We start from the raw sequence: 18,966 nt of genomic DNA on the forward strand, positions 1-18,966 counted from the left end.
ACAGCACCACCCACTTTCCATTTCACAGGACAGGACCCAACCTGGTCCAGACTCTTATTTACCTACCCTCAGTATGCCCCGCCCTGGCTCCACCTCCCACTATACATCCACCGGCGGAGGAACCTGTCAATCAGTGATTCCTAGAATGTGTGTGTGAGTGTGTGAGAGAGCGAACGTGAGCTGTCAGCTTTTGGCACCTGCATATCTAAAACAAGGGGCAAATGTGTTTTTTGCTTGTTCTGTTTTGGGTTGCCTCAATTCAAAATATTTATCCTGAAAACTAAAATGAGACAGATCTGCAGCACTGGTCGAAGAACAAGTTTCTTTAACGTGTTTGGGAAATAAGCGATGCTAGGGCAGGCACACCCTGGAAGCCCAGCAGACATGGGTCGCGTGCCAAAAGGGTGGGTAAATCTACTGCAGAACAGTTCAGAAATTGTTACATGTCCCGCAAGAATAAATAACTATTTGAGCCCAGGTATTTACCTGGTCCAATTACAAGTTTACTGCTGATTTAAAACAGGTGGTGTGGTGTAAAGAATGGCCTCACAGCAGCTCCTTTGGAAATTCCGATGGCGCTATACGGAAGAAAATGTACGCCTAAACAATGAAAATGTTAAGTACATTTGCACCATGTATAGGTCCGGCTTTACTACGTTCTGCGCGACAATAATTACACTACCATCACTATAGTCTGCATTTCAGTAGAGATAAAAGGAAATACTTTCCGGCGTACCTTGAGAATGAAAGCAAGTGTGCCCCTCGCACGGCAGCAGGGGAGGGGGCCTGCGCGATTCCCTTGCGGGAGCGTGCAACCATATGGCGCTGCGCGCTCCCTTAAGTAAATTGCCAGACGTGCACGCGTTGCCATTGCAAGCAATGCAACACGTGCACGTATTTGCTCCCCAAAGCGGTGCCGATGGCATTGGGTCTCTCTCCTATGCAGCGCATGTGCGTTGCATAGGCGAGACCTAAAAATGAACCTATAAAAGAGAGATAAAGAGACACGCAGGGTTGGGGTGGAAACACTGGCATTAGTTATCTACAAGGCACTCTAGCATATTACTGCTCCTGCAGTGGGCCCCTAAGAACATCTTTGGGGCCCTGTGCTTGTTATTTTTTAGGTCTCGAACTGATCATGCGCTGGTCTGGCCGAGGCATTTAGTAGCTGCTTTTAAAAGTGCTACCAAAGCGGCCACCAGCTTACTGTCACGGGCACAAGCGTGCGAATCCCTAGCGTGCTTTAGCACGTCATCGCGATCGTGATCACCTGCGCTATCAGAGTGATCGCGATGACTTTCACTTTCACGGCCGCGCAGCGTTACTTTTACTGCTGCGCAGCCAATGCTCGTTTGGTTATCCTGTCTCTGCTCCTGTTAAATGCTTAGTTTGGTTTACTTCCTATAAGCCTTCCCAGCCGCTTTATTATTCTGCTTGCCCATGACTCATCTTCCCGATCTCCCGTGCCTTGCCCAACACCATCTCACCGCTCCCACTTGCCCTCCGAGGTCACTGCGTTCAGTGACCTCTTTCCGCTCCACTGTGTATTGATTTCCTCCCTCCCCTTTTGCAGTTTTATACAAAGCGATCTCGGCCCGTAGGTATTGGAGCGCTTTATACAAGCATCAGTTTCATAACACACGGTAACATTCATTTTTTGGTAGGGCCGGTATTGTTTTGTGTGTGCTGAATTGTTTTAACAATCAATGTTGGAGGGCGTTTCGACAGACTGGTAAATTGAGGTCTTCTTCAATTGTTGGTGCTTGAGGTTAGAGCGTGGGTTTGCTGGCAGAAGCCACTTGAAAGCTCAGTCTCTGTCTGGAGCTTTCCGTGGCTCCGCCACATATACTTAAATTGCACAGGATGTTCCAGACTTAACAGAGTTCTTGTAAACAGGCACCTACGACAGCACATACTTGCAGCACCGATAAAGGACATTGTTTACAGAATAGCTCTAATAAGTGACAGCTCACAATGTTCCACTTTGATAGCTGCATCTAATGTTTCTCACTCGGCACCTCTTATAAACGCCCCCTCTGATAACTTTGTGTGATGTTAATTCTCACATGCCATTGCCTATAAACAACCCGTAATGTTTTAACTTCTCCCTCGCTGTCTAATGTCACATGCTTCAGCGCCTCTTCTAAACAGTCCCTGGATATCAGCCCTGCCCCAAAGTACACTCTTGCAAAAGAGCTGTATTTCATGTATGGAGCAAATGTAATGTTGCTGCAGTCTTGCTTAGCACTGTTTCTTATGTCTCTTTCCCGTTTGTTTTTTGGCATTGTTTCTTATCTCTTTTTCCCGTCTATCTCCCCTTCACTGGCTCCCCACCCTCCCCCTTCACTCTTCCTCTCTCTCCTCCCTCTCTTAAAAACCTGATAAAACACTACAGTTTACTTTATCTGCATATATTTTCTTTCGTTATTATTTTTTAGGATCCCTGCCCGTGCTTAATTGCGAACTCGTACTTAAAGGCACATTTCGTATCTGTGGGGGAGATCAGCACCTAAAAAGGATACATCAAATCCATTTTGTGCACCTTAATTAGTGAAACCAACAAATGGATCACTAGGCACTTACACAGCCCCCGCTAAACACACTACCATTGCTGAGGCTTACAAACCATTCATTCCTGCTCTGTAGGCTGTATGTCAGGAGGCTCGATTTGCTTAAAGTACTTTTTGGAAATATAAAAACTGGTGTGAGTAGCTGTGTACAGTACTACACAAGTAACTAATTGCCACCACTTTGGTACCAGCTTCTCAACCATTACATGTACAGACATCACACTGTACAAAACATTTCTAAAAACAGTTGGAAGAGTTTGTGGAGGGGTGCAAGAGAGTAGAGGTGGTAGGGTTTTTGTACCAGTGAAATCTAGGCACCAGCTGCGGGGGCCACTACGCACTAAGAACACTTTGTCATAATTAAAGCTCAAGTTAAAACCCGCAGCTTCACTAAGAGGTTTACCTTGAACATAAGGGTTAGTAGCAGCATCAAAACTATAAATTACCTTAAAATGAGAAACCCACTGAGGGTCTGTGGTTTGAGTACTTATTATAGTTAAAATGCAATCACTTACCCTAATTGAATTGATCGTCTGCTAGAAGATATTTGGACTGCGCCTCTGTAAAACCTAAAACCACGATCCCAATTCTAATGCTTAAGCTCTGTTTTGGCCATTTTAAGGGCAAGTTTATAATGTGCTCAACCATCTATGTTTGTAGGTTTTGTAAATGGTCCCACCCACAAACGCCTACTGGCAAGGGAACATAAGGCATCATACCATCGAGCTGTTGCCTAATTGCCTTATAGGTAGGGCCACTGGAATTATACTGCAGGAAAGGCCAAATTATGGGGCAGGACTGAGTAAATTATGCGGCAAGAAAAGGCAAATTGTGCAGCTTAGTGCTGCTTATTTTGTAATAGTATTACTTCATTATTTAGTGAGGTCAAAAATAACAAGCATTGGTATAGCCAATAGGTCTCACTTTTGGGACCTTATAAGTATTTAGGTATTCAGCACAATATCCTTGTTGCAACAACAGCAGCTGTTGCATGGCTAAACACTTATAAGGTCCCAAAGGCGAGACCTATTGGCTATGCCAATGCTTGTTTACTTAGGCACTTTCTCTCTCTTTACCTCTCCTTTTCAAGAGTTGACAATCCATGCTTCCCTAGTTCAGACCGCCCCTCCCATGTGGATAATTTGTCCTCGCTCCCTGGGAGACCTGGCCTTCACAGGTGCTCTGTGAGGGCTCCCCGACTCCTTCCCTTCCCGAGATTATATTGGGCTCCCTATCACTGTCTTTACCTGCTGATCTTTTAAGTACAATGTGGCACGCCTGGGAGTTATGGAGCATCTCGCCCCTGGGTTTGTTGCCTGGTTTTGGAGGCCTCGTTCCCTGCTGCAGCTTCCAACTCGGTCTTCAAGGCTCTCTAGGATTGTGGGAAACACGCCTGCCAGCTCGTGGCCTTGCTGGTGCCGTATATAAGGCCACCTCAAGAAGCATGCAAAGCAGGAGGAGAGAAGGAATGTGCGGGAGGGGAGGTCCAGACAAGGGAGACTTCGGCAGAGAGGACACAATCCTGGGATTGTCTGCCATGAACATCCCCGGACACAGTTCTGGGAGTGTCTGCAATGGCTGCCATGGACATCCACACAGCGGACGCCATTGTGCTGTTTTTGCTGCAGCTCAGCCTCACTCGAGCAAAAATTAGCTATTGCTTAGTCGCCCAAAAATGAGGAATTTCAGCCATGCCACAACTCTGTGGCTAACTGCGCCGAAAACAGTCGAACAGCAGCATAAGCAAGTAGGATTTTGTAATGAGACACTTACTTTTGCAGCAGTTGCTGCCAACGAGCCTGCTCCTTGTAGCCGCAACTACACGGACTGCTGGGCAACCCTGCTGCGATGACTTTCCCCTGAAACAGCTCCGACCGTGGTCCAGGTCTCGAGTCGAGGACAGTGCCAACGCAGCATTGATAATGGCCTCAATGCTGCTGGACACGCTACAGGTTGCAGTGTCTGCTGATGCACTGTCACTTTGGTGGCAGACGGGTTGGTGATGACGGCGTGGGCATGTTATGGTACATAATAGTCTGACGCAATATGCGCAGTGTGAGCACTCAGCAGAAACTGTCTGCGCAACCTCGCGCTCGCGGCACAGGTGAATTAGTTAAGTTGTAACCCCACCTGCTTGAGCCTTGTGCGAGTTGAGCCAGCCCCCCCAAACAAGCCTGCAAGCTGCGCGCTCCGAGTGCTGTCAGCTTTCTGCCTGTAGTGTTAATTTACAGCGCTCCTGTTTGTTTTGAGAGCCCAGGAGACGCTATATAAATGCATGACTTTCCATTTCAGTGCGGTGATGCGGACCACCACACTGAAATGCATTAGTCTAACAACACCTGATGCGTGATACTTAGCAGGCCTGCAGATTTAGTCGGACTATTGAAGGAATAAGATTGATTCATGGGTCCTTTCTTTTAAGGGATGATCTCCTGGTTGCTGAAGTGGTAGAGTTCTATATTCTGTGGCATGTTTTTGCTGGTTAAAGGTTTGGTTGTAGATTCAAAATCAATTGTGTTGGAGGTTTTTTTTTACCCTGGCGAGTATACTTCAGTGACTGTGAGACACGTCCTAGAGTAATTGGTATTATTTGTGTCACAGAGCTTCCAATTGGTGCTCTTGCCTCGAAATGACCTTGTAGATCGAATCGGTCACGTTCATCACCACAAAGCCACAGCACTGTTCGTTTGTCCAGTTCGAATCCCCTCCGAAGTGATAAAGATGTCTTTTAATTGAAATCCTATATCCCAATATTAACAGATTATTTGAAACGAGCAGCTTTAATATAGCTCTGCGATTATGCAGAATTGTGTGGGGTTGCAGTAGTCTCATATTGGTAGACCCTTCTATTGCATACTGATTGGCCCCAGCAGAGTTCAGTTTTTTCAGGTCTCCTTTGGCAGTGCAGCATTACATCTTGTGGGATCAACCGAAATAGCTTTAAGAACGCTTCTGAGAGTGGTGCTTGGCTCTCCCATCCATATTGGTTACCTTGAGTTCAGTATTTGAGTTGTACTTCAGAAGACACCAAAAAACAGTAACTTGTCAACCTGCAGAAATTTATCAGGGAAAAATGTCTGGGGGAAAAAAGGCAAAGCGTTTGCAATTTGGTGTGTTGGAGGCTAATTATGTTGGGCGTTGTTTTCTTGTTGAAAACTAGAAATAAGAGGCATTTACCCTGAATTGTAAATACCTAACCATACGATAATGTTATTCACGTGTGGTAAGTATGCCGCCCAATAGCTTAAGACGGTCTTCCTCGATTCAGGATGGCTCCATTTCAGGTCTTGCAGAGTATGCAGAGGGTGTTGAATCATGTGTGTAGATCTGTCAGTTCATGGTCAGGGAGGAGTTGAGTATGATGGCGAGGTTGCGGGCATGGTCCACGGGCATGGGAGTGTTTCCGAGGGCGGCGGGCCTCCAGGTGCCGTCCCACGAGGAGGGGGTGGTTTTGAGGATGATGACTTCTGTTTTCTCAGAGTTGAGCTTCAGGCAGCTGCTGCTCATCCAGGTGATGCTCATCCAGTATTCCTAACACTTATATTTATGTGACACAGTTTTCAATAAAGCATTGATGTTTTGAAGTGCTTGATCTGCTGTGATTTATGAATATCTGAAGAAAAATGTTCCTTAAATGTAGCTATCAATGAACCTGCTTTGTGCGTATGGGTCTGCTGCAAGTTAAGAGCAAATTAAATATTGTAGGGGTACGTGCCCAAATTTTTGCAATGTTTTACCTGCGCCTGATAATTTGCAGCTTGTGCGTGTTCAGAAAGCACAAGCTGGGCTGGATGTCTGGAGGCGCCTCCATGGGGATAGTCGGGAATTCACCTATTTATCCGCAGTACATAACCCGTTCTCCAGAATTGACTATCTCTTTGTCCCCAGAGTGACAGTGAGTGCAGTGGTGTCAGCGGACATTCTGCCCTGGGGCCTGTCGGATAACTCCCCGGGGGCCCTTACACTTCAGATGGTTCGAGGGCGACAGCCGTTTAGGTGGCGTATGTCTGTGTGGTACCTGTAGAAAGATGACTATAAGGAGAGCATGAGTTAAGCTATCTATCACTACCTGACTGTTAATGTGGGGTCCGTTTCCTGTACTGAGACACTGTGGGAGGCACTGAAACCCATGCTGAGAGGGGTGGATATTTCGTGGTGTGCAGCAGCGCGTAGGGAGCGTAAGAAGGAACTACTGCAAGTGGAGGCAGGAATAGAGGTGCTTGAACGTAGGAGCCGGGAGGTAGAGGGGGGCCCAGTGAGGTGGCAACTGTTAGTGGTACAACAAAATTATGCGGCCCTCTCAATGGATGAGGCCCACCAAGCCTGGCTGGCGATGCGTAGCAGAGTGTATCAATGCGGCCCGGCGGGAGAATCAATTATCGACTCCGCGGCTATTGCCGAAAGCTTGGCTCCTTATTATGCGGAACTTTACGCTTCAAAAGAATGCTGTAATTTATGAATTAGCTGCCGTCATAGGTACATTTATCGATGATTTACCGTCTAAAGATGTGTTGGTTGAGGTGCGAAAACAATTGGAGCTGCCACTGACAGATGAGGAGTTGGGTACTGCGCTGGGAGAACTCAACCCCGGGAATGCCCGGGACCCAACGGATTCCCCATTGATGGCTCGCTCCCCCGGACTGGAGACATGTGGAGGTGGTGGTATTCCACAAACCAGGTAGGCCCCCAGAGCAGCATGCTTCATACCGTCCCATCTCCCTCTTGAATGTGGAGGCGAAGGTTCTGGCCAAGGCTTTGGCCAACTGTCTTCTGCCCCACATTTCCACTCTGGTGCACCCCGACCAGGCTGGGTTTATGCCCCAGAGGGCGACCAGGTAGGTGGGCACATGTGGCGGCCAGCGGGCAACTGGAGGAGCCAGCTGCACTTTAATTGGCCAATATGAACAGGTGTTTGACTTCCTGAGCTGGGTGTACCTTTTTGCCTTGCTGCGAAGGCTCAACTTCGGCCCGCGCTTTCTTTCCTACCTAACTCTACTATACGCAGACCTGACGGCGTCGGTGCGGGTGGCGGGAGCACTTTCTTCATCCTTCTCTATTAAGCGGGGTACACGGCGGGGCTGCACCCTGTCCCCATACTTATTTGCGCTTGCCATGGAGCCGCTGGCAGCCTGGGGGCGCATTGACGCTCAGATCTGGAGATTTGAATGGGCGCTGGGCCTGTTCGATAGGATTGCATTATACGCGGACAATGTCCTTTTCTTTCTCACGGCTATAGATAGGACGGGGCTGCGGCTATTGCGCATTCTGCAAATCTTTGGGGACACTCCAAGACTCTATATGAACCCTCATAAGTCAACACTATGAATTTTAGGGGATCACACTGGAGTAGGAGCGTGGGAGTCCTCGGTCCAGCTGGCGGCGGGGGAGCTGCAATACCTGGGCATGTTTCTATCAGATATACCAGCAATTTCCTGGGAACGCAATCTGGTCCCAGTGTGGGAACGCACTCGGGAAGATCTTAAGTCCTGGTCCCATATGCCTCTGTCCCTATACGGGATGGTGGTGCTTCCTCTGCTCCTCTACCAATTGCAGAACCATCCATACCAGATCCCACCCCGATGGTTTAAGCAAGTGAACGCACCACTGGGTCAGTTCCTGTGGGAGGGGGGAAAGGTGCGGGTGGCCTTGCGCAGATGTTTCCTGTCCACCTACTGTGGAGGGCTGGCGTCCTCGGATGTCCTCTCTTAATATCAAGCTTCACACTTGCTGGTTCTTAATGAGTGGTGGTACGGTGACGAGGGCGGCCCGGCATATGCAGTTGAGCGGCAGCTCATGGAGCGCCATTCCCTACATATGATATTATATTTGTCGCTGCCATCGGTCATGCGAGCAGTTTTTCTGATTTTGAGGCAAGCTCTACGCCACATGGGGTGGTGGAACATTTTGACTCGTGAGACCCCCCCTCTGGGACAATGGGCTTCTGCCTCAGCTAGCGGCCTTACAGGGTTTCCGGGGTTGCAACGCAATAGGTATCTCGGTCCTTGGTGATGTCATAAGGGGCCGGACTCTCAAATCTTTTAAAGACCTGCAGAAGGAATCTTCGATGCCGAAATCCCAGTTTTATCGCTACTGCAATTTAGGCATGCCCTATCCCCTAGTTTAGAGGGCCTGGAGTAACTGCCGGAGTTCAGTCCATTAGCGGTGAAGGTCTTCATGGGAGATCTCACTGACCTGAAGATCTCTCGAATTTACCAATCCCTGGTCAATCACTGCTACCCCACGCTACAGAGGCTTCAGAAAGCTTGGGAGGAGGATGTGGCACATTGGAGGAGGAGGATTGGACCGAGGCCTTAGCAGCCCCGCGGGGGCGGCAATAGCGATGCGCCTTCGGCTGGTGCAGTTCAAGTACCTACAAAGGGTCTACTTCACCAAAGTGCGTTTGTGGAAGGCAGGGCTGATCGCCTCCTCTATGTGCCTTCGCTGTAATCGGGAGAAGGGCACATTTATTCACACGTTCTGGAACTGTCCGTCTCTTAGTCGCTTTTGGAGTTGGGTATATTCCAGCCTCTCTGAGGTTCTGGGATGGGGTCTCCCCCGCATGCTGCAGCTTGCCCTACTGCATGTTATGGAGGAGGTAGGGGGTAATAACTATAAGCGACACCTCATGCAATTGGGCTTTACACTGGCAAAAAGGGATATTGCCAGGACATGGAAGGCACCTAGGGCCCCATCGGTGGCTGCATGGAAGAATGGGCTGGACTTCTGTATGGGGCTAGAACAACCCATTTTGATTGCTAGGGGGTGCCCGCGCAAACACTACAAAATTTGGAAACGGTTGGGAGATTATCGGGGTCTGATGTTGGAACCGCCGCCGCCGGTGGTAGAGGCACATTTGTCAGAATTATACATATGCATACTTTTAGACCAGGGGGCAAATTGTGGGAGGGCTCAGAGGGGCTAGCATTTCCTACTGTGTCTCCAAGTGGTGGACAGGTTTATGTGGAATTGGCGCGATCTGGGGGGTGGAGGGAGGAGGGAGGAGGAGGTAGTTGTTAATATGTGTTTGGTTATTAAATGTCAAAGTCATTATCACTGTATGGTTGAATTGTGCAGTTGTCTCTGGGGTGCAGAGCCCTGCAATGTATGTGCAACTTGACAAATAAAATTTGTTTAAAAAAAAAGAAGGCACAAGCTAGTTCAAATGGTCAAGCCAAATAAATATTATAGCACTTAAGGGTGACAAATGAAGGTGGGCTTCTATGCGTCTCAGTCATTGTATGTGGAGATTGTTCAATGTATTACTGATAAAAATTCATATACTTTTACTTTATTGTAATCTTAGGACTTTTGAAAATAAACCAAATAGTCATATGAACAAACGGTCATCAGTGCTGAAATACTTTGACCATTAATTCATACTAATATATTAATTGAGGAAGTTGTGAGATCCTCCAATCTATGCATGTGTAATTAGAAAGTATCTGCTAGTATACCTGTTTATTTGTAAATATTATGATATATTATTAACCTAGCCATACCGTTCGGTTTAGCTTTAACAGTTTGGACACAAAATGCTTTGAACATCTTTTTAATATTTAGTAACTAATAAGGTTCACAATCTGCTACTATTTAGCATGCAGCTTGATTAGAATGTTAATAGTAGTCTGGGTAAAGTCCAGTAGTATTCAAATTGTTTGTATTCACTAAATGTTCTGCATTGTAAATGAAGACTATATGGTTAGCAAATAAGTATTTGCTTAGTATTCTGTTAGTGTTTAAGAAGTATCACTCACATATCATGCCACTATGCAGACTTTTTCAGATCTCCGTGCTCTGTGCGGAGCTCAGAGTGGGAAAAACTCAGTAAAAAAACTCCTCAAGTGCAGCAAAGTTTAGTGCCCAGCTAATAAACAGAATTATTTTCTTCATGTTGCTTCTCTTGCACATGTCTGAGCCAAGCAAATTCATAGACGAGACCAGTGTGTCCCTGTGTTTCAAATTTGTGAATGTGATTTAAGGAACATGTTCCATCCAAATCTTAAATTCTGCATAAAAACCTTGCTTAGAGTGATTTTTCAAGAGTGATGCATTGTGTTGCAATATGCCCCACACCTACTTAGTTTTGAAACTCTATCTTGAAGGATTATGCCAGTCATGTAGCCAAGAATATACGATAGCTCTCATTAAAGGCAAGAATATTTGTTTTCTTCATTTTTTTTATTTAGTGCCAAGGGTGCTTAAAATGCATAAAAAAAACAAAAAATGTACAATGTTTACATTCAGTGGTCTGGGTAAGAACATTCACATTACATTTATTTTAAAGAGTCAGATTTACTTTACAAATAGTAAGCAATTTCATATTCATCATAGCTGTACAATAACTATTTATTAACTGCTTAATATTGCTCAAGTTGTGATGAACCAATGTTTCATGGCTGATATTGGAGAATGATTTGATGTAGGAGCCCCAGACTCGAGGAAGCAGTACTTCATTGTCATTGGAGGTGATTCTAAGCCGTTGAGATGCTGTCGTCATTCTTCGCCAAATCACAAAAGTCGAACCTTCATGTTTCTCTACAGCTGGTGAAGCTTTACTATTCAATGATTTCTAAATGTTCTCTGCAAGTCCTCTGGTGGGATATGGCATTTCAGCACTGAATGCTTCTCAGAAAGGAAATGGCGAGGGATCCTCCATAAATGTTGTCAGTGATATCAATCACAGTGGTCAGAATCAAAAGCTGAAGAGATGGCATTTAGTCTGGAACCTGAAAGTTGAAAGGTACAAGGTCAGATTGGTCAAGTAGGCAATTTCCCATCCTTACAGTCTAGCAAGCAACGTGGAGGTACCATGGGCTCATAAAATATCTTTTGCCTTGTTTTAAACGTTGGCTTGCAAAGAACTTGAATAACTTTAACCAATGTAAAGGGGGAGTTAGCTGGGAAGAGATTGGGCCTCTTTAAACACAACAAGAGGTAAGACAGTTCATAAAAATGTGCTGCCATACAATATTGTACTCCAGTAGCTGCGTCGTCTCTTCTCCAGTGTCACAACCTCTCCCATGCAGGAGCTACTCCACAGAATTCTAACACTCTTGGAAGTCTTTAAACAGCCATTAGGTGTTTTGTAATCATACAGATTATTTATAACAATGTGACCGCGACCTGATAACCACCAGTCTTAGACTCTAGGGGGCAGATAATGTTACTTACCCATTGGGTCCCCCTTGCATCTGACCTAGATTTGCAGAATTATTTTGCTCTTCTGTGGCAATCCCAAAGCATCCATAGTGGGATGACAGCCAAGCTCTTGGGGGTCCATTCCCACGTGATGCACATAATGAATTCATATAAACAAAGTCTTTCTCTTTTAAAAGGTTTTGCACCCAATCTTAATCAACATAAAAGTGTTTCTTTGATGATGAGGACTTGAATGACCCTACCCCAGAATCGCTCCTCCTCAAGCACCAATGGGATTTGAGCCTCAATCTCTCCATGTCGTATGTTGATTACATTTTTCCCCATGACTCTTAAAAACCTTTGTATTTCGTTCTTTTTCTACACACCCAACTGTAATGTAATTTAAAACATTAATCAAAGGTCTTCTATCAGAAGTGGCTCTGGAATTCTGAAACTATGAAGGGGCGATTGTATTTTTGAATATATAGGACAAGAATATTGTGGCACAGTAAAAGAGTGGACAAAATATCGAGGGACAAAATAATGAATGGTAAATGCATAGAGGAACGTATACATTTGCCATTCTTAACGCCACATAAATGAAGATATATGTGTATGTTTTTTTGGTACACCGATGTGGAATTAGGTGCAGAAAATCTATACACATACCTTTTGATATTTTGTCTCTCGATTTTTTGTCAATGATATTAGTGCTTCACAATATTGATATTCAGAGACACATTTGGAAGGCCAAATTATGGAACACAGTGAAAATGATGCAGCAAATGTAGTGCATTCTGTGACAATAATATTTTGCTGTTTCATCACACATTAATGCTATTCTCGCAAGATGTTCTGCCTCTCTAGTACCAATTTAACACGGGTCAAACAATCAGGCGAGTAGTTAACGTTTGCCACGGCGCAGCACCATGTGTGATTTTTGATCCTTCTAAAGTAGCAAAACAAATCTTTGTGGAAAACTGCAAAGTGTGTATCATAGGGTGGATTATTTGGCAAGTAAAGCAAACCCATTATTGTATGGAAGAAGCCCCTGGATACCCTCTAGGGTGACAAGCACTGCTCTACAAATCCACCTTACATTTACATTACATTCCAGCGACCTCATTGAATAGTGACGGTTATTTGTGTGATTCTTTCAATTAGATAGTACTCACGCTCTCTCTTTTTGACAGAAAAAAGCATCAAAATCTTACCTCGCTCTATGTAGAAAGTATGAACTCATAAAACCTGAGAGTGCTTTTCATCATTTTGATCATGTTCTCAAGCTGATAGATAGAGAGAATGGAAACAAGAAGGCTATTTAGACATGTAAAACAGTTGATTTATTTTTCTCTAAAATAGCAAACTGTGGGCATTACCAATAACCGGTTGATCCTAGGTAATAGGATAGGATAGTATTTATAAAGCGCACTTATACCAGCTGATGTCAAGGCGCTAAGTGAACAGGGAGAAGTAAGCACCAACAACCTGCTAGGAGGCAAATAAACAGGGGCCTGGTGTACGACCCGGGCATTTAGTGACTCGCAAATTGCTCTCAATTGCGAGTCGCAATTTGTGAGTCGCTAAATGCCATGTACAACAGTGTCAGAGACACTGTTTGTCATTCCCAATGAGGTTGCACATAGCATGCCTCATCAATATTCATGAGGCACTCATAGTTTGCAACCCCAATAGGAATGGCTGGCCTTCTCAGGTATGGCGGCCTGCTCAGCTCAACAGGCCTCCATGCCTGAAACTGCTTTTCAATAAAGCATTTTTTTAATGCAGCCCGTTTTCCTTAAAGGAAAACTGGATGTATTTTAAAAGAACATATAACGTTTTCATTTTCCCCTGCAATTGCAAAGTGGAAGGGGTCCCCTGGGGACCCATTCCCATTTGAGAGTGTTTTATCACCCTCTTGAAGAGGGTGGTAAATTGTGAGTGTTTTGCAACTGCAATTGCAGTAGCAAAACATTCTTACATAAGGTAGCAAGTCGCAATTAGGAAGGGGCACTCTTGGAATGCCCCTTCCGATAGTGAGTTGTAAATCCTATTTAGCGAGTTGCAAATAAATTGCAACTTGCTAAATAGGGTTTGTACATGGCCCTATTTGTTTTTGCATGCGCAAATGAGTCCATAACCCGTTTGCTCATGCAAAAATGGGTCGTACATCTGGCCCCATTACTTTAAGAGCTTCTTAAAGACCGGAAGTGAGTCTGCCTTGGAAATCGGAAGGCGCAAAGATTTGCAGAGTTTTACGGCTGCCAAAGAGAAGGAGCAGCCACCCCACTTGCACCTGCGAAATCTGGGAGTGACCAATTTTTTAAGAGAAAAATATTTTTTTATTCTTTGCTCAAAGCCAATGCCAGCCGAATCTTTTGCTTAATTTAGAAGTGGGGCTAAATTTGATCCTAGAGTGAAATGGAATTTTTGAGCCCATAGTTTTTTGCTCGTCCACAAGTAGGATCAACCCTGTGTTTTTTGTTCTCGTCTCGCACAGAAGAGGTTAGTCTAGTAGTCAGAAGGATGATTGTTTTAATTAATCCCTGTTTCCAGCAGGAGATAGATTCCACCTCTGTCTGTTTACACTGTGCACTAAAACCAGCTTTGAAATTAAGAGATCAGCTGTAGCTCTCTAAGGGTTCCAGTGGATGAGAGACAGATTGAGTTGCTACACCATTCACTCATTGCTAGTATCGTAAAGAATTCCTTTGTTTCTGAGAATGGAGCGCATTTTCCACAGGCAGTTATTCCTGTGATATCTTGCAAATTTACTTTGATTTGTGAAGATAGAATGGAAGAAACATAGTTTGAGAGAGAAGGAACATGAACATGATGGTATGGTATTTTAAAGAAGACTCAAATGTTTCTCAGCTGCTAAGGTGGGGATGTTGAAGACATCCCTGTGTTCTGGTGGTGTTACTTCTTCAAGTCGTTTATATGGATACTGTAAATATAATAAAAAAGATCAGCATTACCAAGACCATTGTCAAAAAATGTAGACTGTCATGAGTTTCACAGAGACGGAAGTCATGTAACGCTGCACATCTCAAGGTACTAAACATTTTAAAAACCATTTGTACAAGTAACTACATGCTATGCTTGCTTACCATTTTGGCATTTCACATCCATAGCACTTTGTGTTTATCACCTTCTAAAGTAGAAGATAGGTGTGAGTGAAATATTTCTATCTGTGAGTAATAGATCAAAGATGCAGAAACAGTGAATAAAGGTGAGCTGGCTATGTACAAGTGTGCTGCTACCAGAAGTGCTCACTCTGCTCTTTACCCAAGAAATCTTGTGTGACTCCTTCTAAACAATACAGTTTCTACCTGAAATGAGGCGCTAGGGGGCGCACAGCGGAATGGCTTGGTGAGACCGCAGCTCCGCCGGACAACCGAAGGAAACGCGGTCTGTGCTCGCCCCGAGGCCTGCAATGTCGCCGACGGAATATGGCCCCGACGTGTGAATACATCAGGATGGTGAAAAAGCGAGTTTGAACGCCAATATCACGAGTGGAGTAGAGAAAACTGCGGACAAAAGAGAGTGGGACTGTGCGGCGATTCAAGATGGCGGTCGCCGCGTCTGCTGCCGACTCGTACAAGCCCAGAACTCCGAAGTAAGCAACGCGGAGACCAGCAACACCGTTAGCGCTGTACGTGTGGGCTGTGACATGCGGGCTGAGACGAGCACCGGAAGGTATGGATTCAGTGCCGGACCGTAATGGCTGGGGTACGGCTCCTTTAAGCGCCCGGGAATGCACTGAGGCAAAATGGCAGCGCCCGTGTAACCTGTGATCGGCAGGCGAGCATTGCACTTACTATACGACCAACGTGATATGTGGGACTGGGGGAAGACTGCTCACTGTAAACCAACCCTTGGATGTGTAGGCGGCAGTGGCGTCCAGAGCACGCGCGGTGCTTCGCGGCCCAGGAGGCGATACTTCGCCAGGCGCTATGGCAATGAAAGGGCGCGAAAACGCACGGACTGGTCAACCCTGTATGCAAGCGAAGCCTACGGACTAGGACGATTCGCTGTGGTGCCATTGGGAGGATACGGACTTGCAGTGGCTTTTGATGCGCCGTGTCGCTCCATTCATGCACCTGATAAAGCCAACACTGTACTCAGCGTCCAATGATTCATCAGGGCTGAAGGCTGCTCGCCCTTAAACAAACATCGTGGGGATCAGCCATCCTGCTGGGTATTGCAGTGGTGCCCCCCTCAGCCCCATTACAAGATAACACTTTGCACCCCACCAGGCAGCTCAAACCACGCCTCGGTTGGACATCGGGAGCGGCGGCGCTAGGGACCCTGATTTGCACGCGGTGCACATAGTTAAATATCGCTTGGCAGCAACGACGGCGGCATCAACCAGGATCACCAGGTCCTCGCTTCAGGCTGTGGAACCAAGACCACCACTGCCAGTGAAGATGGTTAAGCCAGACAAACAGCAGCAAAAGATTTCATTTGAAAGCAAAAAAGCACCTAAACCCACGGAGCAGATGGCGGACGGCGAGGTGTCGACCGACCTGGCGCCGAGTAACAATATGGAGAAGATACTGCTTTCCATTCAGGCGAACTTACAGGACATTAACGGCAAATTGGACAACTTGACATGCACGATGGACGGCATGTCTGACAAACTGGAAAAACATGGCGAGAGGTTGGAAACGGCCGAAACCAGGATATCAACAGTAGAAGATGAGTCGCGCGCCACGACCAACAAATGCGCCGGCATGGAACGCATGTTGGAAGTGATAAAGGCGAAGGAGGAGGAATTGGAAGCGCGGTCCAGGCGCAATAATGTGTGTATCACTGGCCTTCCTTCCGGAAACAACAAACACCGGTCGCATGGAGGTATACATAGAACAGTGGTGCAAAGATTTCTTCGGTGCAGACGCGCTATCTCCGATCTTCATAGTTGAGAGGGCTCACAGATCCCTCGCGCCTCGTCCACCGCCGGGAGCTCCACCACGGCCCATAGTGGCGAGAATTCTTAATTATCGTGACAGGGACACCATCTTGAGGCTCGCACGTGAGAAGGGAACGATCACCCATCAAGGTAACACTTTAGAATTCTACCCGGACCACACTGTAGCGGTACAGCAAGCAAGGAAAGAATTTGCGTCTGTGAAGGCCAAGCTCCGAGATCTCAACATCAGTTACTCCATGTTATACCCGGCAAATTACGTGTGTCTTGGGAAGGTAAAGCTGTACTGCTGTCGACCCCTAAGGCCGCGCAAGAATTTGTGAAAAAGGTGATGAAACAGAATAAACTTAATGCACGAGTGGAACAGAAACCGGATTCCGACTGAGGGGGATGGACAGATAGGCAGTACTCCCGCGAAAATTGTGGTAAGACGATCTCTGATCATTTGTGGTTTGATGTTCCCAATAACTGGTACGGTCATGTTCACGGCGTGCAAACCCCAGGTGGCATCGACTGCCAATTTCCGTGGCCTGCACTAACTGTTTCAAAGGGCTGTCAGATATGCAAACTATTGCTTTGGGTGTAATCGTTGGAGGCCGCTGGACGTGACAGGACTAGAGACTGGCCCACTGTGTAGCCATGAGAACTGTATCATTGCTACGCTCATTAACAAGGCGTTGTTATGCATTAATCCTAGCCTCCAGAGGGCCCTTTATCGCTATGGGTTGCACATCACTGGCATATCTGCATTACGACCCTAACTTACTTCTGATGTAATGAGGAAGTGCCTTGCTGGCTGATTGTTAGTGCTGGCCAATGGGTCTGCACATGCCCTCTATACTGTCCCGCTCCACTCGGGACTCTGTCACTCTGCATGATAATGTTTCACGCTCCTATGCGTCCTGTAGACCACTGCCCGTTTGACGAAAGGACCAGGGTGAACAATGGCAAAGGAGCACATGACCTGTGATTTGTGGTGCGGCCATTACGGCCTCACGCAGTGTCATAATACGGAAGGTTCGATATGACCGGGTGAGATATATGTGCACACTGTATACCTTGTTATCAGCCTTACACAAAGCCCCCTAAATCGCTGGCATCTTCATGCTGGACTGTCATGCTCTACGAGGTCACTGATGTTACTACTCACAGACTGTATCCAGGTTCCTGTTGGTGGTGGGTGGGATAGGGGCAGCCAGCCATACCACACATGTGTGAATCGATCGATAAGTGAGTCGTCCGCATCCATTAAGTTGGGTGTTGAGTTGTGCGCCAAGCGGACCTCCGCAAGGGTATCCCCCCACGTAAGTTCTGTTAAGATGGGAATTGTTCTGAAGTTCTCTAGGTTGAAGGGTATGTTTCAGAAGGGCAGATTTGGGTTGCTGGAGTGGGTGGGGGGAGGGGTAGGGGTATTTTTCATGACAATGTCAAGTTCCTGTGTTTTGTATGGCAAGGGGCTAATAGGTCACACGTGACCGCACACATTGCAGTGCGTATGGATTCTGATCATGATTGTAAGTTGTTGCTAGCTTGGACTCAATGGCCTTATCGATGACTCCGGAAGGTAGAGGTACAGGTAGAACACATTTAAATTTCCTCACGTGGAATATCAGAGGCTTTACACAACCAAAGAAAATAAGACAGGTGTTTGCCTACCTAAATAGATGGGACATAGATGTGGCTGTGCTGCAGGAGACATACATCGCACCTAACACACATCAGCACATAGGCAAACGCTGGGCGCAGTCGTCCTACACTGCTACTTACTCCTCTTATTCGAGAGAGGTGAGCACACTGATCCGAAGGGGTGTGAACTTCACAGTACACCAATGGGAGATATGTTATTGTGTCCGGCACATTACGTGGGCAACGACTAACGCTCCTTAACGTGTACGGTCCGAATGTGGATGCACCCGAATTTTTTCAAGAAGTGTGGGGGCATTTACAGACACTCACAAACACACACATCATATGCGGGGGTGACTGGAATGTGGCTATGGTGGATGGTGTAGACCGTTCCTTACACTCCTCGGAACAGCACAAGCAGGCAAGGACGAAACTTGTTCATATGCTGACGGACCTGTCGTTAACAGATCTTTGGAGACACAGACACCCTGACACACCGGGGGCCACACACATTTCAGCGATCCACAATAGTTGGTCACGTTTGGATTACTGGCTGGGCACGGATAGCATTGCACTGTGGGCACAGGACTTGCGCGTCCTACCTAGAACACTGTCAGACCATAACCCTGTATTGTTAAAACTCACGATACCGCATTACGCACCACCCCCGTTTCACTGGAGGTTCAACTCACGTGCTCTAGC

The 18,966-nt window shown here is 46.4% G+C and overlaps 1 protein-coding gene across 1 annotated transcript in view; it reads left to right on the plus strand.

Annotated features, from left to right (window-relative positions):
- Positions 1–17,608, plus strand: part of LOC147749174 (uncharacterized) — a 36,396-nt gene extending 18,788 nt beyond the window's left edge. Inside the window, exons 2-3 of the mRNA XM_086929546.1 lie at positions 15,968–16,565; positions 17,547–17,608. Of these exons, the coding sequence (XP_086785672.1) occupies positions 15,968–16,565; positions 17,547–17,608 (660 nt within the window). The remainder of the gene's footprint in view (positions 1–15,967; positions 16,566–17,546) is intronic.
- The last annotated feature ends 1,358 nt before the right edge of the window (positions 17,609–18,966 follow it).

This window comes from Lissotriton vulgaris, chromosome 1_1 (assembly GCF_964263255.1).
Source record: "Lissotriton vulgaris chromosome 1_1, aLisVul1.2, whole genome shotgun sequence".
NCBI classification, from domain to species: Eukaryota; Metazoa; Chordata; class Amphibia; order Caudata; family Salamandridae; genus Lissotriton; species Lissotriton vulgaris.